At 30.1% G+C, this 25,589-nt stretch overlaps 1 protein-coding gene across 1 annotated transcript in view; it reads left to right on the top strand.

Moving 5' to 3' along the window:
• The window catches only part of LOC106645100 (protein white), a 609,536-nt gene that overhangs the window by 256,988 nt on the left and 326,959 nt on the right, over positions 1 to 25,589 (top strand). Inside the window, exon 5 of the mRNA XM_089592398.1 lies at positions 472 to 610. Within this exon, the coding sequence (XP_089448524.1) occupies positions 472 to 610 (139 nt within the window). The remainder of the gene's footprint in view (positions 1 to 471; positions 611 to 25,589) is intronic.

Here is a 25,589-nt window from a genome sequence, read left to right as displayed (position 1 = left end):
CTGGTAGAGCCATCATCTTTACACATGATTACTTAAAAAAAGTGCTCTTAATATCAAATTTCTTAGTGACTTTTCCATGTGTTACTGTTCTTTTTTTTTCACGTACGTGTGCAATAAATATAGTTGTGAAAAATAAAACTAACCATGTATGTAATAAGCACCCAACCGGAGCCCCTTCAGAGATATGATACCAAACGTCCAAGCCTCTTTTTATACATGGCTGACTCGATGAATCTTAATTCAATTCACATAATATACAAATTAAAAAAGCAAGATAAATTTTCAATATATATTGATAATCATATTTTAGAAATAAGTATTAAAATTTATAGTTCAGTTATATTTACTTTCTAAGAATTTGATTTCCTGTTAACAAAAATAAATAATAAAAGACACTCGTAACGTTTGAATTTGATTTGAGTTATCAAGTTATCGTACTTTTGTAAATATTATTAAATTTTTTTTTTGTAGCACAAGGTAAAACGATAATAACAACGTTACATCAACCATCATCAGATATTTATAGTATGTTTGACAAAATTTTATTACTATCAGAAGGTCGTGTTGCATTTTCTGGATCAAGTGAAGAAGCTTACAACTTTTTTAAATCGTAAGTATTAAACTATACTTAAATTTTTTTTATTTTTAATATGAAAGTATTGTCAAAAACAATTGCCAACATTACTGCATATTTGCATTGTCCTAAGATCTCTGAACTTTCTTACTGCTAACTGTAACGAACATCCTAATCTTTGAAAATGACCTTAGTCAAGAATACAAAATATTTAAAAGGACAAGAAATAATGAGAATCAAATAATATATGCAGAAAACTTTGTAAGTGTAGTAAGCCTAGTTGATGGACAGTTAAAAAAGTTTAGTACTTTAAACACCTGATGATTCTTACAAGGAAAAATTTTTTTTTGTATGTAGTTGACTTGTAACGAAAAAAAACTTTTATTTTTGCCTGAAAAGTTTCAAAATAAATTAAAACGCTTATATAGCCGATAGATGTAGAAGTTTTGATTAATAAACAGACAGGCAAGAAGATCTACGTATAAAATTACAATTTATTTATTTATCAGTTTTATTACATGTTTATATGTACCTATATTTGTATAAGCTGTATAATACAATATTTATATGATATTTAATTATAATATACCTTTCTACATAGCTATAATTATATGGGTAGTATACTTTACAAACGAGAGAGAGGCAGCAGTAAGCACGTGAAGAAAAAGACAGAGAGCTGAGCCAAGCCGAGTTTAATCGGAGATCGTCCATGTTCTTCGATTCCTTTCAATTTCCCATTCGCACACTCTCCTGCACAGCGTACTGTGAATGCGATGTGTATCGATATATTTTTCGTAACGCTTTTTTGTTACGGTCACCACGCATCACTCCCATTTACTTACCACGCTCACGTGCACCTATAGATATTTCACGTTGAAACCGAAAAAACAACAAAGCCATAAGTTTGGCAGAACTTGCGCATCCTTATAAATTGGCGTTTAATCAAGTACCCTCATTAGCAGTGATAAACGGTCTTAAGACTTGTGGCCTGTACCCATTTGACAAAACAGCTCTTGATTACAACAAATGTTTGTCTACTACAAGAAAGGAAGTAAGATGTGAACAAGAACTTTCTGTAAATCGTATTCTTACAACTAAAGACTTGAGATTCACAGTGAAATTCTTTCAGCTTAAGGTTCGAGAAGATCAACTATCATAATTTTAAGTCATGCAGATGAGTCATTGGGTTGTCAATCGTATCTTTTATTGAAAGACAATGAAATTACCAAAAAGAATGCGAACCATAAAAAAAGGAATGTACCAGACCATGATAATACGGTAATTGCCAGTTCTGATGTAAATTCAATTAACATTACAGTACAGTGAATATCCAATCAAAACTCTAACGAAGATAACAGTAACAGTCAAAATGACGTGATTTTTTTGACATTAATGAGATACCCATACTTAACGATTCATCTCGTCTATTGAAATTTACCTAGTCAAAACAGTCTTGTGACTTTTTAAGAAAACAATATTTATAAAAAGCTTAGTGATTTAGATGTACAATATTATTGTTTGGTTAACTGTATTACATATTTACTTGATTTTTATTTTAATTTATTAACAATGAGTGAAATATTTTTTCACCAATAGATATTTTTTTACCCATAAGATTGCGTATTTCAATGATTCGTATTAGTACAGGCAGATTAAACATAGTGTATATTTGCACCGTATATCCACAGAATTACGTGGATATAGTGGATACGCATGCACGGTGGGCAACTCTACTTTCTGGTACTTATAGGGTCTAAGTTTTTTTTTTTCTGAGCGAGCGAAGCGAGCAAGGTGCATGCATGTATGTGGATATAAGGTGCAAATAAACACAGCGCAGATTAAAATATACACAATTTATCTTATTGTTCTAACATTAAAATAATACTTAAAAAAATACAAGTATCTCTCTTATTAACAATATATTTTTAAGCTTTTTTTAAAATTTTTCATACAACTTACTACTTTGAATATTTTTTGAGATTCGAAACCACGCCAGAAACATTTTATTCTATAAAAAAGACTAATTGCTTCTTTAAAAGGTTATTATATTCAGATGGTACACATAAGTCAAAATTTTCAGAAGTCCCAACTATAAAACTGTAATAGCAATTTGTAACAAACTTTTATACACATACAAGCATTAAATAATAATAAACAATTATATAACAATAATTATTATTATTTCTTTTTTTTTGCTTAATAATATATTGTAATACACTTAAGTAAGTGGTAATTATTCTACAGAGTTATTTCAGTCATTTGGAACTCTTGCAAATTTGAAGGGCAGTAGGATTTTTTAGGATTAGTTACGGTTAACGTCTTTTTTTTCTCCTGGGTCCTTGGATTTTTTTTTTTTTTTTTCTAATGATAAATCTGTTAATAACATCTTTTTAGCATGATAGGCAAATCTGTTTTAGATTAATTTGCATTTTGCCCGAAAGACTGTCCCATTTAAGGTCACTTTTGTTTATTAAATTTCCCCACGGTAAATAGTTAATTATATCATGGTTTTCTTATTATTTTTCTATAATTATTTTTTTCTATACATTTTAAGTCCTTTGAAGGCTTTTGCTGTCGATTCTTCGTTACAATAAGCAGCCAAACTTAGATAAAATTGTCATCCATCATCACGCAGTGGCTAGTAGTTTTGATGGCTTAGAGGATTAAACGTCATTAATAACCGGATGTACTTAAAAAGGTTCATTTTGACTGGTACCTTAGATACTACTTTCTACTAAAGTGCTCCGTGGTCTTCAGAAGCATTATTTATATCAGGTGTGTTTTTATTTCCCGTATTTTTAATTTCTATGTCTGTTGGCTACTTGGTTATATAACATACTATTGTGTCGCATGTGTCTTTCACCTACTTAATAGTATTATATGTTACATTAACAGGAATAACAGCTTCCCGTGCTTGTCTTTTAGTAAATAAATAAATATTCTCTATTGGAAGCTTGTGTTGCAGAAATTCTACAACACAATTGGTATTCTAGAATTTTTTTATAAGGACACTAAATAAGTCCCAGTACGAACCACTCTCACAAATTGTTGTATTGAAACAGTTTCTTCTTCATTATCTTTTGTAGAAAAATCACTGTCGTGGTTAGTTTTATACTCTTATTCAGCAAATTTGTTTCCACATCCATTTGCATTTGACTTTTTATACTGATGATTCATTTCTCCCTTCTATTTCAATGGTTGGAGCTGAATTTAGTGTTGCTGGCGCAACTGCTGTATCACATAGTTGGTAGTATTCAGCATTGTACCTGGTGTATAGTGCGATGCATGGATGTTCTTGCAAAGATAGCATCGGACCAAGCTTATTTAAAAATATCTTTATTTGATGTTTATCATTTTGTCTATCCGAGGTCTATCCTCCGATGTAGTATGAGTGTTAATAAATTTTCTATTTATCAGGGATGCGGGTGCCATTAATGCTGCTTGATTCTTCACCTTATCTCGTGAATAATATAGTGGATTTAATAGCTGCTATAGTGTTGGGGCTACCCTCGAACTGTTAGCCACCATTTCTGCCTTCGATAACGGAAGAAGCACCACCCTATAACTCGAATAACCCATAGCACTAGGTTCCCGTTCTACGGACTGCACTATTTCAAAATTCTTTGGCATCTTTGTTAGCATGATTAATCTATAATTTTCCTGCAATACTATGTTAAGTTGAAGTCCATCAGCTATTGCTTCGATGCTTTAAGGGTTTTGTTTGTCTATTGTAAGTACTATTCTGTAAGCGTTAATATAATAGGTGGTGTAATGACTATTGATTAATACATGTATACGTATGAGTACTGTTGTAGTTAATTTCAAGTTGTTGATAATCAGAAAAATTTATAGGGTATAAGAACAAAATAATTATCGAAGTGAGATTATGTTTATGTAACTGTAGGATGATGCACAAAAAATGAATGGATACAATTATTACTTATCATGCTATGTTAAAATATTTACGGATTCATAATACAACGAAACATGTATTATTAATACATGCTAGAGCCTCATACTACAAAAAATTTTACAATAGAGTAACATGCAGCTGTAAAAAAATACAACAAACATTTTAATCTTTAAACTTCAAAGCTTTTTTTTCTACTTGAAACCTAAAACCATACAATTTCTTTTATAAATCTTACAGATAGAATTAAAAAACAAAGTATAATTGAAGAAAAAAAAATTATGTAATGTCTGTATCTACAAATATTGCGTAAATAACTGACGGTAATGATTACCTTAATATCAATCTTCTCACTGGTTTCATGAATCTTAAAATGAAAGTCTTAGAACGAAGCAGTGTATTTTCTTGGGGTTGAATTTAGCTAGTTAAATAGTAGAGTTTAATTATTGGGTTAATTTTCTGCTACTTTTAACTTTTTCTCGTAAATCAATGGCTTTGACAAAGGTAGGCTTCATTTTTAAAGTTTATGTGTTATGTACTGTCATTTTCTGCACGTAATAAACATGTGTTTGATACGTTTTTAACTCAACTTGTTGTTGATATAAGGGGTAACTCAATTTCTTGTTCATTTTGTGTTTTAAGCTCATTTCAATTTTTTCAGGGTATCTTGTGCGATACTTGCGCTTATTGGTTTGCAACGTTAGAATAGCACACTCAGGATCCGTGTATTTCATACATCCTTGGGATAATCTTCTTCACCAATCTCTCCTGGCATAACAATATTCTAGTATACCAAATTATGAGAAATAGTTAAACATATCTCTATCCCTTCTTCCTTTTTCTGTATTCCAGAGTAGAAGACACATAAGTCTTTCTAGATCAATTTTTGGTATGTCATTGTCACTTTTTGGTGATGTTAGTTGAGAAACCTTTTTTGCTTGATAAATAGTAGATTTTATCTTAAGAGTAGAAAGTGTCTGAACTTCTTCTCCTATATTTAGAGTTTCATCAGGTATTTTATTCAATGAATCACTACTGTAAAGAGCAATTATAATCGTTCAAAAATTTCATGAAAAGGTTGATTTACGTTAACTGAAGTTTTTAATGTTATTTTATAGTCGGGGTTTATCGTGAAGCTTGGAAGGATAGTAGTATCAAATTACTATTGAATTATAAGTCCATTTTCAACTTTGAGGGTGCATGGCATGGCGTGGGAGTATCAAAATATCTGTTTTTATTATAGCTCCAGTTTTGAATGATTTAGGTATTCCTTATTTTTCTTTAATTTTGATGTATTGCTTAGTTGATTTGAGTCCTTTTAGTTTGTGTTAGAAAGTTACTCTGGGTTGTGTGCTCAGTGGACTGATGGTGCGTTTTCAAAATCCTTCCGAGACACTACATTTCATTGTCCTTTTAAACCAGCTTCTTACTTTGCTGATAAGTATTGTTATTATAATAGTAATAGTAATAGCTTTAATGACAGAACGTATAAAAATTTAAAAAAAAAATTTGATTTTTCTCCAACCTTTGAATTTGTATTTTTTTCAATTGACTTATTAAGTTTCTTACATTTAATTCTCTATCTGCTTATGCTTGTTCATTAAAGTTTAAATCTCGAATCAATTTTATAGTACCATGAAAAGTATTAGTGTCCTATAAGGGGCTCAGTAACACAGTTTAATTTAAGTCCACTTCTACTTAACAGGTATATTGTATCTGAGTGATGATCTTATGTTTACTAGTAAAGGTGTGTGTGTGTGCTTTTTTGGACATCAATTATTCTTTTGTAAAATACCTATACCTTTTACTTATTCTCATCGATTTATTCTATTAGGGCAAATAATGATAAGTTATTTTGTATACAGTGTTGATGATAACCATGAATTACCAGCTGGTAAGTAAATCAACAGACCTTCTGCTTACGGTATAAATATAATTTTGCAGTATTTACATATTTCCAAGCACACTTAACTATATACAGTTTTATAACATTGGTTAAATGTAACCTCGTTCAACTGTAAACACGAATTGAGCTGCTGCTAAGTAAGTATACGGTGGTTTAATGTAGGCAGATCCATTTTGTCCGGCTTGAGGTATGCTGACTGGATGTTGTCTACAAATATCATAAGGCGTTTGATCTATACGTAGTAAATATTATATAACCATAATTCTATTTTCTTGATGCATGATATCGAATTTTCTAAGAGTCCTTCTTTCAAGAGCATAAAGATTCTCTATTGTTGTTACAAATTTTAGGGCTCCCAATTTTGCAAGACGTTATGAGATCTTTATAGACACCAATAATATAATTTGTTATAAGGTGGCCTTAATTTTCAAAAGTGAGTTGATAAATGTAACAGATATCTGGTGAGAGTGAAATCTTGTCCTAAAGTCAATATATCAGCAACTTATTTTAAAGTATGCACGTGGCGTTTCGTAGTTGTATATAGTTATTTGAATGCAGCTGCAAAAATATGGTTAAATTGTGTATATAGTTTAAAATACTTTTTTTAATTGGCATACAAAATTGTTGATGTTAGTGCTCATAACATTGATATTTTCTCCCGTGACTAAGCTGCAATTTTTTCTAGCAATGCTTCCAACAATTCCAAAACTGCCAGTGTTAATGTTTGTATGTCAGGAGGTAGAACAATATTAACTTTCACATGGGTTACCGCAGTATTAATAATGTTTAATAGTAATGCTTTAAGATTTTTCAATCGCATTATCTTTAAATTCAAGAGGTCCATTTCCATATAGTTAGTACTATAACGATAACCAAACTGTACGATACAAGATTGAAAGGTTTTATTTAACCTTTGAGCAGGTTTGGGTTGAAATATTAATTTAATAATATTTAGCTATATCACAATCTTTTAATTACCTCTGTTAACTTTTCAAATAAAACGTCCAATGACAGTTGGTAAATAATTAAAAACAACGTCCAATGGTGGTACTGTCATATTTTGAATTTATTAAAAAACAAAACGACGTTTCGGCCGTTTGGACAACGTCCCGGCCCTCATCAGGTACAAAAATCTATGAGTAACAAAATTCTTTGCAATACAAATTTAAGTAAAATATAATAAATTCAAATTAAGTTACATGTATAACATACCTCTGACTCTTACAAAAGGGATGTAAAATCGTAATGTAGTCAGAGTTTCAAGCTAAGTTGCTTTGATACCCTGCACATATACAAATGACATAGTACACGCACGTAATACAATCGAATAAGAATCGCAAGCAGTTCCTTGAGATGCACATAAACAGTTCATGTTTTCCTAATACTATGAATAAAAGGGGTCCTCGAATCATGTATATAAAGTTGGTCACCTTTCTTAATTGACATAACGAGAGACCTATAACAATCTTTAAATTTTTCTGTATCTTGTTGTCTATTAATATTATTTTTAAAGTAATGTATATTTAACATTTCGGAAAAAAGGCGCTTTTTGTTATTTTGTTCTATGTCTAAAATTTTAATATTATCAAAATTAAAATTATGTGTAAATTCAATGCTATGTTGTGATAGTACCGATGTATTCTTTTTTTTTCTCGATGTTTCTTTTGTGTTCTGTCATTCTTAACTTTACAGCTCTTGATATTTGACCAACATAACAGCAGTTGCAATTCGCACATGGAATGTGGTTAACAACATTTTTTTATCGAGTGGCTCAGTTACATCTTTTCCAAGTGAAAAGATCGATTTTAATTTATTGTTTAAACTGTATATAAGACCAATGTGAAGCTTCTTACAATAATATTTAATATGACTATGCAAGTGGGGAATATACGGTATTGAAAAAATTAATTTATGATTATTCTTATTTCTTCTGCTATTGTCGATCATATTCATGTTTTTCAAAGTATTTAATCTTTTATTCACAAATTTTTCAATAAATCTTTGAGGATAGTTGTTAGCTAATAAAAATTTATTGATCAATTTTAAATTATAATTATGAAATTGTGTGTCTGCTAATTTAATAGAAAAGTCTACTAGTGTGTGAATGATACTTATTCTATGTCGTTTTGGATGGTGGGAAAGAAAATTCAAGTATCGGCCTGAGTGTGTGGGTTTTTGGTACCAATTAGTTAGTACTGTGTTATTTTTTTGAATAATAATCTCCAAATCGAAGAAACTGATGCTGTTGTTATTGTTACATGTCTCAACAGTGAATTGTAATTCAGAACAATAGCTATTAAAAATGTTTTTGGTATAGTTGATATATTTAGTAGGCATGCATATGAGGATATTATCCACATACCGTACGTACAATGGAACATCAAAACATAACTTATCTAAACATGAAATTTCGAGTAAACGGATTACGAGATCACACATTACTGGACTACAGGGACTGCCCATTGGAAAGCCGAAAACTTGTTTGTAAAATTTTTTGTTAAATTAAAAAAAAGTTGAATTCAAAACCAATGACACTCCTGCGCAAAATTCATTAAAAAAAACATTGATCTTATTATTCAAGAATTTTGAAAAATGTTTTATTGCACTTGTAATTAAGGTGTCAATAGTATTAGTGAATAAACTTACTACATCTAGACTAATAAGAGTGTAACCAGGTGGAATGATAACTTCTTTTAATTTATTTTTTAATTCATAGCTATTTTTTATGTGCGATTTTGCCAGCAGAATATTCTTATTAAAAAAATCAGAAAGAAATTTAGAAAAACTATATGTGGGTGAATTGAATGTCAAGACGATGATGCGGATAGGAAAGTCTTTTTTGTGTTTTTTTATCAATCCATAGCATTTAGATAAGTCTTTTTTAAGAATATCTTTATCAAATTTACTTAATTTATCAAATTCATTATAAACACCGTATTTATCCCACTTGCTTACAAAATTCTTAGTATTTTTTATTAATTTGTATAAAGGATTTTTTTCTATTTGTAAATAATATTTATCATTACTTAACAATTCTTCTACTTTATTTATGTAAGTTTTTTTTTCAATGACAACAAAGGCATTAACTTTGTCTGCTGTAGTTATTAAAATGTGTTCATTATTTTTAAGGAAGGCTCGTGTTTGCTTTAAATTGTCTTGGAGAACTCCATCATTTAAAGAAAGACGAGTAGATACATTATGTTTCTTGTTATTGATAATGTTAAGAAGTTCCTTGCTAACAGTCTCAAATTCCCCAGAATATTTAAGTGAATGTTCAACATTCTTAAAAAGATGAAAATAATCAGATTTTTTAATATGAGAAACAAAATTAAAGTTATCGCCTTATTTTTATATGCTTGATACACAATCTTGCAGCGGTGTATTAGAAAGGTTGCATAGCCAGTTTTCTTTTGTTTCACTTGTGCCTTCATTGTTGACAATTTTCGGGCACCGAACCGGGCCAGGGTCACTGACACTTGTAGCTGAAAGTGTGTCGTATACCCCTTCGCGCTCGGATTCCTCGTGTGACAAAAGGGCATCAAACTTTCTATCCAACTTACAACGATATTCGCGAAAAATACTATTCAACTTTAATTCGTAATAATCAATAAATAAATTCATTATAACAGATTCACAGCCATAACTTAAAATCTTATTTCGTATAAGTTGAATTTTATTTCTTTAATAATTAGTTTTTATGTGAGAGTCCAAAATTTCATTATTCAAAATTGATTTATGTAATTTAGATATGGTTGATTTATGTTTTATGTTCGATCGGAAGTTAAAAAAGGTAATATATTCAAGCTTGTTAGTACTTTGTGTAATATGTTTTGGGAAAACGCCATAAGCCCTGCATTTTATTAAAAATTTGCACTTCAACTCACTGCTCTTCAATTCCCTCTGAACACAACTAAGCTTATAAAAAATAAAACTTACATTTCTACCAAAGCGTGTACTTATGGAGTCCAGCACCCTTGGAAGAGATTAGAACTTTCTACTCGTAAGGATGGTTAGTAGTTGTTGCAGTCTGGTGTTCTCCATAGTAGCGTAGTGCAGATGCAGTTGTAGATTAAAAGGACGTACAGCTTCCACCAGCGTCCAAAAATATTTAAATAAAACGTCCAATGACAGTTGGTAAATAATTAAAAACAACGTCCTATGGTGGTACTGTCATATTTTGAATTTATTAAAAAACAAAACGACGTTTCGGCCGTTTGGACAACGTCCCGGCCCTCATCAGGTACAAAAATCTATGAGTAACAAAATTCATTGCAATACAAATTTAAGTAAAATATAATAAACGCAAATTAAGTTACATGTATAACATACCTCTGACTCTTACGAAAGGGATGTAAAATCGTAATGTAGTCAGAGTTTCAAGCTAAGTTGCTTTTATACCCTGCACATATACAAATGACATAGAACACGCACGTAATACAATCGAATAAGAATCGCAAGCAGTTTCTTGAGACGCACATAAACAGTTCATGTTTTCCTAATACTATGAATAATAGGGGTCCTCGAATCATGTATATAAAGTTAGTCACCTTTCTTAATTGACATAACGAGAGACCTATAACAATCTTTCAATTTTTCTGTATCTTGTTGTCTATTAATATTATCATTAAAGTAATGTATACTTAACATTTCGGAAAAAAGGCGCTTTTTGTTATTTTGTTCTATGTCTAAAATTTTAATATTATCAAAATTAAAATCATGTGTAAATTCAATGCTATGTTGTGATAGTACCGATGTTTTCTTTTTTTTCTCGATGTCTCTTTTGTGTTCTGTTATTCTTAACTTTACAGCTCTCGATGTTTGACCAACATAACAGCAGTTGCAATTCGCACATGAAATGTGGTAAACAACATTTTTTTTATCGAGTGGCTCAGTTACATCTTTTCCAAGTGAAAAGATCGATTTAAATTTATTGTTTAAACTGTATATAAGACCAATGTGAAGCTTCTTACAATAATATTTAATATGACTATGCAAGTGGGGAATATACGGTATTGATAAGATTAATTTATAATTATTTTTATTTCTGTTGCTATTGTCGATCGTATTCATGTTTTTCAAGGTATTTAATCTTTTATTTACAAATTTGTCAATAAATCTTTGAGGATAGTTGTTAGCTAATAAAAATTTATTAATCAATTTTAAATTATAATTATGAAATTGTGTGTCTGCTAATTTAATAGAAAAGTCTACTAGTGTGTAAATGATACCTATTTTATGTTGTATTGGATGGTGGGAAAGAAAATTCAAGTATCGGCCTGAGTGTGTGGGTTTTTGGTACCAATTAGTTAGTACTGTGTTATTTTTTTGAATAACAATCTTCAAATCTAAGAAACTGATGCTGTTGTTATTGTTACATGTCTTAACAGTGAATTGTAATCCAGGACAATAGCTATTAAAAATGTTTTTGGTATAGTTGATATATTTAGTAGGCACGTATATGAGGATATCATCCACATACCGTACGTACAATGGAACATCAAAACATAACTTATCTAAACATGAAATTTCGAGTAAACGCATTACGAGATCACACATTACTGGACTACAGGGACTGCCCATTGGAGAGCCGAAAACTTGTTTGTAAAATTTTTTGTTAAATTGAAAAAAAGTTGAATTCAAAACCAATGACACTCCTGCGCAAAATTCGTTCAAAAAAACATTGATCTTATTATTTAAGAATTTCAAAAAATGTTTTATTGCACTTGTGATCAAGGTTTCACTAGTATTAGTGAATAAACTAACTACATTTAGACTAATAAGAGTGTAACCAGGTGGAATGATAACTTCTTTTAATTTATTATTTAATTCATATTTATTTTTTATGTGTGATTTTGCCAGCAGAATATTCTTAATCAAAAAATCAGAAAGAAATTTAAAAAAACTATCTGTGGGTTAATTCAATGTTGAGACAATGATACGGATAGGAAAGTCTTTTTTGTGTATTTTAATCAATCCATAGCATTTAGATACGTCTTTTTTATGAATATCTTTATCAAATTTACTTAATTTATCAAATTCATCAAAAACACCGTATTTATCTGTTAACTTTTGTTATACCGATTCGTTTGTAATAAACTCCAGGGTTCGTTTTAAGTGGTTCTATGGTATAGTTGCCATGATTCGCATAGTTGAATTAAGCGCGACCTTCAACCACTATTGTCATTACGATTGCCAATACAATCCGCATCGTTGTATTTTTTTTTTCTGAAAGATATGTAGGATATATTTCTTACAAGAATATTATTATTGGGGAGCAAGTTTAAATTCATCCGTACATTTCCGTATGATTTTATGATTGGTTTTTTAGGTAACACATTATTTTCCTCTTAACTGTTATCACATTTAGGGATTTATTATAAAAGCGATTAAATTGATAGGAACACTTTTCTTTTATCACCCAAATGTAATCTCCTGGGTTAGGATTTAAAGGCTCTAATTTCTTATCATATCTTGTTTTTGCTTGTACTTTTATTTTTATTTGCTGATTTTCTGCCGCAATTTGCATTTTTTTAAGTCGCTTAAAAAGATCTTGTAGAAACAATGAATATGTTCAAAACCTTTTATTTTTTGATATCTTCAAGGGCAACCTTGCTACTCTCCTAAATAATAGTTCGTAGGGCGTAGAATTTGTTGCAACATGTATACTCGTGTTATACGTAAAAGCTGCAAATTTCAGTAAATTGACCCAGTCATCATAAGTTTCAGAGTAAGTTCTTGTAAATTTAGATTAGGCCCCATGACCTCGCTCTTGTGATTTGTTTGTCTAAGGATGGTATGCTAATGTAGTAAGATGATTAGTCTTTAGGGTCTCAGGACTTGGATTAGTAAATTAAACATAACTGTAGCATGTTTAACTGACAACACTGCCCTAGGCACACCGTAAACAAATATTAGATTTTGTACAAGTGCATTCGAAAGCGTGCTTGGTCTTATATCTAAGACAGAGACTAATATGATCAACTTAGTCAAATAACATTGTATGATTGACAAATGGCAACCAATATTTGGTGTCATTCTCAATTTATCAATGGTATCAATTGAAAACCTTATTGAAAGCTTTAATAGGTGTGTCTGTGAGCACAAGCGGTTTTCTTGATTTAATATGAAATTTATTTTTATGAAATTTTCTGCATTTACTAACATAAAAATCAAAAAATTTTTTTATTCTAGGCCAATAAAATCATTTTTTTATTTTCCGATAAGTTTGGTTTATTTCCTTATGGTCTGTCACGAAACTGTTATATACTATTTGTATTATTTCATTACGTTATTAAATTTTCTGAAAAATATCTTTGTAGATAGACATCATTACAGTAACAGACAGTGATTTGTAAAGGTATTTTATTAAAAGTTGTTAAAAACAATTCAGGTTCTAATTTGTTTGCGAGATATTCCCTTCTTGAAATTCAGAAAGTTATGAGATTTAGTTTTAATAATAATTTCCTAAGTAATTTAAAAACTTTTGTGAGACCTAATGAAGTTATTTAATGAGTAGGTGTTTTACTAATAATAATAAGCAGTGCATTCAACCATTGATAAGGTGTTATTATTATTTTGCCAACTATTGTTTTCTTTTATCTTAAATGCATTAAGTCCAGTGCACCTTTCGATCTCAAGTCTTGCAGCAGATGTAACTAGTTGATAATCTTTGCTAATAAAATGAACTGTATTATCTCTTTTGTATTTGAAGCAATATCTGGTGTTTATAACATTATTTGTTAGCTTGACTTTGTTTACGTTTTCATAATTGTCAGTACTTCTGCTACTATCACTAAGACTTACGTACACCTTCCTGTAATGTTATTTATATTGATTAATTGATGGGATAGGCCGTGAGTTCGATAAAAGCATTAAGTTATGTACACTACTTCGATTTACTGATTTATTTCCATTGCAGTTTGCTTAATTGTTGTCGTTATGATTCAAGTTATCTGTGGTTTCTTCTGTTACTTATTCCAAGTCCTGTGCTGTAGATCGTCTATTTTTTGCAGTAACAGAAGTATTCATGTGCATCAATAAACTAAAACTATAAAGGGTGTTTTTTCCTGCGTAAAAGGGCAATTAATAATTCTCTACTCGTCATATATCTTCTTAAAATTTTATCTTCATCTTATAGTCATTAATCTGTTGTATACATTGAAATATCTGCAATTCTTTTAACTAATACATAATCATCATAATTTTCGAGGTTATAGGTGTTCATTTCGGTAAATATGTCTTGAATTCTAGAGTCCAGCTTATCTTGATCTGAAAATCTAGTTACTGATAAGGAAATGTTAGATACATTTGGAACAAAGATATGCGATACAAAAAAGCTGTCGCTCAGTATTTAATTCAGCTGCAGAAAGTGTTCTAACGATAAGGCCAATCAATTTTAAATACTACAAGACCATCTATGTTAAGAGCCTATTTTACAATTTCCAGACTTTAGTAAATCATAAAAGTAAACGACGTATGCATCTGACTATGCTATTGGAGTGGTATTTACACAAAAAAAAGATTTCACTGACCATTATGTTGCCTATCTTTCAAGAACATTAAATAAAGCAAAAAAAACTATCCCACGACTTAAAAGGAATGCTTAGCTGCACTATACGCAATGCATTTTTTTTGCTCGTATTTATTACGAAATAAATTTAATCTTGTAGCTGATCATAAGCCATTAAGTAAGATGCATACGCATGCATAAGATGGAAAAGACCCAGGGCAGCGTTCAATGCGCTGAATGTTTAAATTCACTATTAAATACAAGCTAGGAAAACTTAATACCATTACTAATGCACTATCTATAAACGCAATAGGACCATTTCTGTATGCAAAAAACAACACAAATAATGGATTACCATTATTGTCAGTTATATTTATTCGTCGAAATGGAAATGAAAAAGAGAAAAACAGAATTACTAAGTCAAAGAAAAGCAATGATAAGAACATATTATTTAGCAACTATCTAACCTTAAGCACAGCCAACAACCTTAAAGAAGACAGTAAAAGTAACAAAACCTATAAGCATGAACAAATCAGGAAAAAATGTAATTAAATTGGCCAGGGGCCCTAGACGACCCCTTGGTTTAAACACTAACAAAGAATGGCTGAAGTAAGATCACAGTGTAATTGTTTAAAGAACTGAAACGAAAACATTCCGACAGCCTCAGACATCACCTGCATCTTAACCAAGTGTATAAAGAAATGTTACTAAAAATACATCATTTTACAATAGCATATTATATGAGCTTTACAGTCTTGCAGTAATGAAATATTAAAGTAGATGACATACAAAATCACACAGTTTTATATATTTTGTGTCAAATACAATTAAAAAGTTTAGATATTGACAATACGATTTGCATAGTATTTGTTTATAAAAACAATTAAAAATAGTATGATTTATAATATTAGGAAGCTGCTTTAATAACAACAGACGATGTAAGCAATATGAACACAGATACTTCAAGTGGTTTCTTATAACTGGCCAAAGTTACCTTATAGAAGAATCGATAACATGTAGAAAATCAGTTTTCTCTTAACGTAATTAATAGATATCTTTTTTACATTAAAAATAGTTTTTAAAAAGCCAGAAGCAATTGTAATAATGCAGAAGCTTCTCTAAAATATAGCAGCTGTAGCAAGACGATTTTTTAATTTCTAGCATAAAAGTTCAGTAATGCATTTTTAGATGAAAATTAATAAAACTTTAAGAGCATAAGAGTTTAATATTTAACTGTCTGTAGAGGCTTTATGCAAGCTAGTTGTAAAATGTATGGAGCCAAGCTATGTAACAATCACTATGTTACTTTTTCCTTCAATTAGGCTACATTTGTTGGCAAGAGCTTTAAATTATAAGTTTATTATTACAAGTTGCAAATCAATTAACCCAACAGTTATTTGCCAATTAGGCCACTATAATGCAATAAAATTATTATTTAAACTAGAAAAACTAAAAACTATATATATACATATATATACATAATAACAATAATAAGTTTATAAATATTCAATTAAATGATTCAAATATAACAAAAAGTAAAATATAAAATTTAATAATTTTATATTTTGTAAATATTTTATACTAAATTTTTTTTTTTAAAAATAGATATTTAATCATTATAGATTCAAATTTTGAGACTATTAATTTATAATTATATATTTGTTCTTAATTATTAAATTTTTTTTTATTAATAAATTTATATACTTATATACTATTTAACGTAACAACATGAAATCAGGTTTAAAAAAAATTTATTTAAGTATTAAATCTATTTGAACTTGTAAAAATAACTAATATTTAATTTTTCAACTTAAATTATAATTGATGAATTAATTCAATATTACAATAATAATGGTAATAAGTTACTGAATAAACTTGATGAATAGATCTGTGATTTTAAATTACAAGGTATGTCGTCGTTGTATTCGTAAAAATCTTCGCAGGAAGACAACATCGGGGCAGAATGCTATCTGGAAATATTTATTTAACGAAGAAATTGTAAAGTGTATACTGCAAAAAATTGATCATTTTTCTTACAAGGTATGTCGTCAATGTATCCGTAAAAATATTCCCAGGTGGCCAACGTCGGGGTAGGATTCTATCTGGAAATATATGTATAACAAAAAAGTTGTAAAGTGTATACTGAAAAAAATTGATTATTCCTCTTACAAGGTATGTTGTCAATGTATCTATATAAAATGTTCCCAGATAGTCAACGATAGGGAAGAAATCTATCTAAAAATATTTGTTTAACGAACGAATTGTAAAGTGAATACTGCAAAAAATGAGTTATTTCTGTTACGAGGTATGTCGTCAATGTATCCATATTAAATATTCTTGGGTAGCCAACGTCAGGAAAAGATTCTATCTGAAAATATTTATTGAACGAAGAAATTGTGAAGTTGTTGACGTTTAAGTCAACTGCGCGAGGCTCTTATGTTCCGGAAAAAGCCAGAATATTTAACAAGAAGGGAAAAGCTCTAGACACTTTGTAGAGAAATCAGAATTATTAATATTTCGATGAAACTGTCGTTACACCGCTTTCACAAGCTGTTGTTGTTACAAGTAAATTTTACTGGCTAGAGGCTAACGATTAACTGAACTAGCCAGATGCGCAGCATGGGGGCCCACGTATGCATAGAACATAAATATGTGTACAGATGGCGCTATATATAAACTGCTAATTTAACACTTCCTTCAGTTTAATGAAGTGCCTATCTCTAGACGGTTACAAAATAAGTACTATAATTAAAAAAAAGAGTAAATAAAAGGTATCAATAAGTCAGCCTTAGTTTTGCAGTTCTTCGGATCTTTGAAGTCTGCTAACTGATGGTTGTTACCTAAAACAGAATTCAAACCATAAGGATTAGATTTTAATGATTAAACTAAACTCACTGTCGTGTAGTTCTAACAGTCATTTCGTTATTTCGCAGTCATTCTCTTATGCAATTTAATAGGTAAAGCTTTAGTAAAAATGTCGGTAATCTGTTCTTTAAAGGCATTCCACTTGTTTTCTATAAACCCATATTTAGCACATTCTTTCACATAATGTTCTCGCACTGATGACATGTGTCTAAGTTTAGTTTCTCCAGATGACTTGGCGCTGGCTTTGGCTGCTTTATTGTCACACTATACAGTCATAGGATAAAGTGTGATATTTAGCACGACTTCTTGACATGCCTCACTCATCGCTATATATTCAGCTTGGTAGATTGATAACGTAACCTAAGTTTGCTTGCGTGTTCTCCAAAATACAGAGTCGCTAAATAATTTTATGACGTATCCACTCGTCATATGCAAATCTTTGCAATCTGCAAAACTTGCGCCCGAATAAGCTGTCATGATACCTGTACTTCCCTTGAAAGTCAGTCCTTTCTTTCTAGTACCATTAACGTAACGAAAAACTACTGCTGACTACTTTCCGATATGTGAAATCTTCTGGCTTATCCACACTTTGCTCTTCTTCGTTTCCAGATTCTTCTCTGTCTCTTAGTTGCAGATTTATGACTTGTCTCACCACCATAGGTGTTTTTCACTGCCGTGCATTGTCAAAATCAAACCTCTGCAGTATTTTGTTCGTATATTTGTCCTGGGTTACACGAATAGTTTAATCTCCTCTGTCTCTGTCAATTTGTGTTTCCAGAAAATTGTATGCTTCCCCTAGATCTGTCATTTCGAATTCGGCTTTAAGCTTATCACTCACTTCTGTAAGTTTATTGACATCGTTACTTGCCATCTCATTGCCATGATTTATTTCATCGTCAAAAAGAGATTAAAAGTCATATAATTAAGTCATAGGGGGTTGTAGCTCAAAACATCATTATTTATACAACTTAGTACGTTTAAAAACAAATTTATGTGAAGTTAACAATATTTTGAAATCAAAAATTATATACACATATGTTGGTGCACATAATTGCCATATCATCATCACTTATATAGTTTTTTTAATACACAATTTCTCTTTTTACGTACATAAACTTAAGTTGAATTTAAAGCATCATTAATATAAACAGTGATAGTTTCGCATCACTTTCTGAGTCATCTTATAAAGCCTGATTAAACCACGAAGACTTAGGTCCATTTAAATTCTGTTTCAAATTAATGGTGAAACTGGTACAAAAGCTGAACACGATATGCATCATTAATAAATAAATTTAACCTATTTATTAAGAAACAATAATTAAATTGCGTTATCAATATAAGATATATTATTACATTCAAACATTTTTTTTCCAAACTTTATATTCAATCTCTGTTATATATATATTCAACTGTTTTCTCTATCGAGTTGAACAAAACTTTCATTTTTATTTTTGCATCTTGATAAAGCCACGTATCAGTGACCATGCAAAAAAAAGGTTTTTTTAAGTATAATCCCACATTGACAGAACTTTGACCTTAAGACTTATTGATAGTCATACCAAATGCTACAACTCATGAGAATTATTTTTCATATAAAATAAAAGGTAATGATAAAGTATTTCAAGTATTGAATGTAACTCTTGGAAAAAAAACTTTATTACCAATTTTTCCTCCCGTTACTAATTTGCCTTCTACGTTATACTTTAGTAATTTAGGAATTCGCAATTCTGTACCGTTACATAATTCGTCTGATATACTCAAATTTCGAAACAACATCACTACTGTACCTATTTTTAATTTAAGTTTATGAGGTGGCAAGCCTTCACGAATGTTGTTTATTATTTCTACGGGAAAATTCACATACATATTATCATCTAACTTATCCAAACCTTGATATGTTGCAGTATTGATGCTGTAATGAGTTTTAGTTTTTCTATGTAATTTACTTAAAATCCTTTTGGTTATCAATAAGTATATTACTTATGTGAATTTAGTATCACGCTATTGTCCAAATAGTTGCTGTAATTACCAAATATTTTGGTACAGACATCATCTGTTATCCAGGATCCGAGGAATGTTAAATGTTTCATTGCCCCCTCTCCAATTTTTAATAATAATTTTAAAAATTTGTTATAACTAGAACGGATTTTATCTTGTTATCTTAAAATTTTAAAGGAATTTCATAAAAATAATAGTTTATAAGTTTCTTCTATTATTATAGTTTTATTACCGTTTTTTATAACTGGAAGAATTTGTCGAAAATCTCCTGCTAATACTATTAATTCATCACAAAAGCAAAGTTTTGTATTACACAAGTCTCTTAATGTTCTATCAACGATTTTTAGAGCTTTTTTCGAAATCGAAGAAGCCTCGTCTCATATTATTAAATCATTTTACCTTATTTTTTTTTTTAGTTTTAAATTCTCAAAATACTCTTTCAATGTTATCTAAGTCTAGTGGTAAACGAAAAGTTCTACGACTGGTCATACCTTTTGGTAGTAATACAATGCAATTTTTGTCCAAGCCATTGACAAAATATTTTTTTCTCTAGAATTAAAGTAATAAATGAGTGTTTTATATAAGTAGGTTTTTCTGGATCCACCAGGACCATCTATGAAATATACTTTTTCATCTTGTTTACAAATAGTTTTAAAAATTCTTCTTTGATCTTCATTTAAATTTGTGTACATTATATCAAACATTTTTGTACTTAAAGATAAATTTTTAATATTGCAATTACTTATATAAATGCTAATGGTTGGTGTTGGTAAACTAAAAGACTCACATGATTTACCTTCCGATACCAAAATTTGATTAATATGTAGAAGAGCACAATTATTTTATTATTATCAAAGTCTTCCGTAAAATATTTTTTATATTCAATCCATAGTTTATCTCCTTGAATGTTTTCTGAAATCAAATACCAAGCAAAAAATTGTCTCAACTGGTATGGAAACATAATTGTTATGGCTTTTTAAAAATATTGTCGATTTCAGAATCATGTTCTATTACACCCATTGCAATTGCAGTATCCCTGAAATTTTTATATGTTATACCATTATGTTTTTTAACGTCTGCAAACGATGGAGCCGCATGTAATTTATTCAAAATAAGTTTAAAAAAAAAGAGTTTATGATCTTCTGAAGATACTATGTTTAATCTACCTATAGCAATATTTTTCAGTGTAACTTTTCTTTCTTTCCAAATTTTAAGTTTATTGTTAAAAATGTGATGTTCTGGAATGTTAACATATTTTAGCGATTTTGCAAAAACATCTACTTTAGTTTATTTAAACCAAGCTGTAAGGGGTGTTGAATAATTTTTCATTACATTTTTGATATTATTTTCTAAAAATATGAGTTTTTGTTTATTTTTAAGATAAACAGCTAGATTTACAACTGTATGACTTCTACCACAAATTGGATATTCTTAAAGTCTCCAAGCTGCTTGCATTGGACTTACATATCTAGCATCTACACAACTACTAATTGTACTTTGTATTGATACTGCTTTATATTGATGCACAATATTCGGAAGTTGGGGGGTTGGCGCGCAGTGCGCGCAGGAGGGCGTGAGCCCCACTAGTGTGTATATATATATATATATATATATATATATATATAACAACCTATCGTTATGCGGCAAGATTATCGTATCTAGTCTGTCTGTCGGTACGTTCAGTACTGTGAGTCATAAACAACAGAAAGACACATGTGGTACTAAGGATTGGTAATTGTCTTACATGCTGTTTCTGTGAGGTTTTCTATTTCATTTGCCACTCGCTAATTTTCCCTTTTTCTATTTTCTCGAGAGCACAGTAAGGATTGTTATATAGTTTGGTTTTTTTTCATCAGTGCCTTCTGTGACTCTGTAGTGCTCTCTACTCTTCTCTACTTAATTTCTAGTGACTCTTGCTTTTTCTCCCATGTAATCGGTGCGAGTTGGTTTTGGCATTATTTAGTTTTTTTTATTTTATTAAATTGTCATTTTTTCACGATTCCATACAAATGGCGCTTTCTTTTGTGAGTTTGGTTGATTTTGTGCACTAGCTGCGTGACTTTGCAAGCTTACTGCACGACAACACTCGTGTTACCGGGTTTGTAGCGGTTGATGGTAGCATTTGTTTCATCCTAGAGGACTCTATGATAAAAAAAGGTCCTAATATGCTGTAGCAGCCATTATGTAAGTATCTTTTTCTACATCTGTGAGTTTTCTTGAATATATAGATTACGCCCCCCTGTGCACACTGCGATCTGACCCCCCAACTTTTAAATATTTTATTAGAAATACATAAATGACATGGGGCTACATCGTTTAAAGACGTTAAAAAACAAAATGGAATAACATATAAAAATTTCAGGGATACTGCAATTGCAATAAGTTTAATAAAACATGATTCTGAAATCGACAATATTTTTAAAGAAGCCAAGACAATTATGCTTCCATACCAGTTTAGTTAATTTTTTAATTGGTTTTTGATATCAGAAAACATTCAAGGAGATAAAATATAGAATAAATATAAGAAATATTTTACGGAAGACTTCGATAATGAAAAAAATAGTTGTGCTCTTCTACATACTAATCAAATTTTGGTATCAGAAGTAAATCATGTGAGTTTTTTAGTTTACCGACACCAACCATTAGCAACTATATAAATAATTGCAATATCAAGAAAACATCTTTCAGTAAACAAATGTTCGATATAATGTTCACAAATTTATATAAAGATCATAAAAAAATTTTTAAAACTGTTTGTAAATAAGGTGAAAAAGTATATTTCATAGATGGTCCTAGTGAATACGGAAAAACCTACTTATATAAAATACTTATTTATTTCTTTATTTCTAGAGGTAACAATATTTTAACAATGGCTTGGACAGGAATTGCATCTGTATAACTACCAAGAGGTACGACCAGTCATAGAACTTTTTGTTCACCTCTAGACATAAATAATATTCAAAGTGTATTTTTAGAACTTGAAACTGAAAAAAAATTAAGGGAAGTTGATTTAATAATATGGGACAAGGCATCTAAAATTCCAAAAAAAGTTCTAGAAATTGTTAATAGAACATTGAGAGACTTGTAAAATACAAAACTTTGCTTTGGTGATAAATTAATAGTATTAAGAAGAAATTTTCGACAAATTCTTCCAGTTATAAGAAACGGTAATGAAACTATAATAATAGAAGAAACTATGAAATCATTACTTTTATGAAATTCCTTTAAAATTTCAAGATTACAAGATTGAATCCGTTCTAGTTATAACATATCTTAAAAATTATTGTTAAGAATCGGAGAGAGGGCAATGAAACATTTAATATTTTTCAATCTTGGACAAAAGATGATGTCTGTACCAAAATATTTGGTAATAACAGCAACTGTTTAGACAATAACCTAATACTAACTTCTCATAAGGAATACACTTTTTTTTTAAACAATAAGATTTTAAGTAAATTACATGGGAAAACTAAAACTAATTACAGCCTCGATACACTGCAACATATAAAGGTGTTGATAAATCAGATGATAATATTTATATAAATTGTCTCGTAGAAATATTAAACAGCATTCTTTAAGGCTTGCCACCTTATGAACTTAAATTAAAAATAGGTACAGTAGTAATGTTGCTTCGAAATTTGAGTATACCAGATGGATTATGTAATGGTACATGATTGCGAATTACTCAATTACTGAAGTATAACGTAGAAGGCAAAATAGTAACGGGAGGGGAAATTAGTAATAAAGTTTTTATTCTAAGAGTTAGATTTAATACTTGAAATACTTCATTATTAACTTCTATTTTATATAAAAAATAATTTCCATGAGTTGTAGCATTTGGTATAACTATAAATAAGTCTTAAGGTTAAAGTTCTGTTTATGTGGTATTATACTTTAAAAAACCTTTTTTTTATGTTCACTTATACGTGGCTTTATCAAAATGCAAAAATAAAAATAAAAGTTTTGTTTCAGTTGATGGAGAAAATAGTTAAGAGATTAAATATATATTTTGGAAAAAAATTTTTGAAAGTAATAATGTATCTCATATTCATAACACAATTTTATTATTATTTTTTGATAAGTAGGTGAAACCTATGAATTAATGATGCATATCGTGTTCAGCTATTGTATTCATTTCACTATTTCTTTAAAACAGAATTAAAATGGACCTAAGTCTCCATGGTTTAATCAGGCTTTATAAGATGACTCAGAAAGTGATGCGAAACTATCACTGTTTATATTAATAATACTCTAAATTCAACTTAAGTTTATGTACGTAAAAAGAGAAATTGTGTATTAAAAAACTATATAAGTGATAATGATATAGTAATTAGTTGCATCAATATATGTGTATATATTTTTTAATTTCAAAATATTGTTAACTTTACATAAATTGGTTTTGAAACGTACTAAAATGTATAAATAATGATGTTTTGAGCTACAACCCCCTATGACTTAATTATATGACTTTTAATTTCTTCTTGACGATGAAATAAATCATGGCAATGAGATGGCAAGCAACGATGTCAATAAACTTACAGAAGTGAGTGATAAGCTTATAGCCGAATTCGAAATGACAGATCTAGGGGAAGCATACAATTTCCTGGAAACACAAATTGACAGAGACAGAGGAGATTAAACAATTCGTGTAACCCAGGACAAATATACGAACAAAATACTGCAGAGGTTTGATTTTGACAATGCACGGCAGTGAAAAACACCTATGGTGGTGAGACAAGTCATAAATCTGCAACTAAGAGACAGAGAAGAATCTGGAAACGAAGAAGAGCAAAGTGTGGATAAGCCAGAAGATTTTACATATCGGGAAGTATTTAGCAGTTGCTGTACGTGGCAAACACTGTTTAATCTGATATATCTTATGCAGTAAGCGTATTAAGTAGACATCAGATTAATCCCACAGAAAAAGACAGACAAATGGTCAAGGCAGTTTTCTGTTACCTTAATGGTACTTAAAAGAAAGGACTGACTTTCAAAGGAAGTACAGAAATCATGACACCTTGTTTGGGCGCAAGTTTTGCAGATTGCAAAGATTTGCACATGACGAGTGGATACGTCATAAAATCATTTGGTGACTCTGTATTTTGGAGAACACACAAACAAACTTAGATTTCGTCATTAACCTACCAAGCTGAATATATAGCTATGAGTGAGGCATTTCAAGAACTTATGGCTCTAGGAAACACTTTGACAGCTGTGCTAAATATCACACTTTATCCTCGGACTGTGAAGTGTGACAATAAAGCAGCCAAAGCCAGCGACAAGTCATCTGGAGAAACTAACTTTAACAGACAACTTTAAATTTCTTCTTGACGATGAAATAAATCATAGCAATGAGACAGTTTTGTCTAAAGATAGGTAAAGACAGTATGATTACGGTTAGGTTCCCCAAAAGTAGTGTGAGGAGACGGTGGGGGCCATGAAAAAATTCGTGGGGGTCAATGGGTGGGCCGTAGGGGGTAGGTGGGGGGTCGGGGGATATTTTGAGAAAAATTTTTTTTTTTAATATTTACATTTGATTTGGTAGGAATGTGGTAATAGACTTTAACACATTGACAGGGCTGGCAAAATGCAACGTTACAAAACGGTAACAAAAAAAGTCAGCCCACCAAAAACTTTATTCTTACAAAGAAACCATGTAATCTAATAAATCGAAATACAATTAATTGTATTGAAGTTTAGCTGATTACAGTATTGTGCACTGATCTGTAACTATTCAATCACATATTGAAACATACATTGTTATTATCCAATGAAGCCATACGTGGTTGTACCCCCTGGCTTGAATAAAGACGTACTATACTTCTAT

The sequence above is a fragment of the Copidosoma floridanum genome, unplaced genomic scaffold (genome assembly GCF_036245765.1).
Source record: "Copidosoma floridanum isolate Cflo_tuat_1 unplaced genomic scaffold, Cflo_Japanese_pri ptg000016l, whole genome shotgun sequence".
Classification (NCBI taxonomy): Eukaryota; Metazoa; Arthropoda; class Insecta; order Hymenoptera; family Encyrtidae; genus Copidosoma; species Copidosoma floridanum.
Note: the sequence above shows the minus strand (reverse complement) of the source record. Positions and strands in the feature narration are given on the sequence as shown.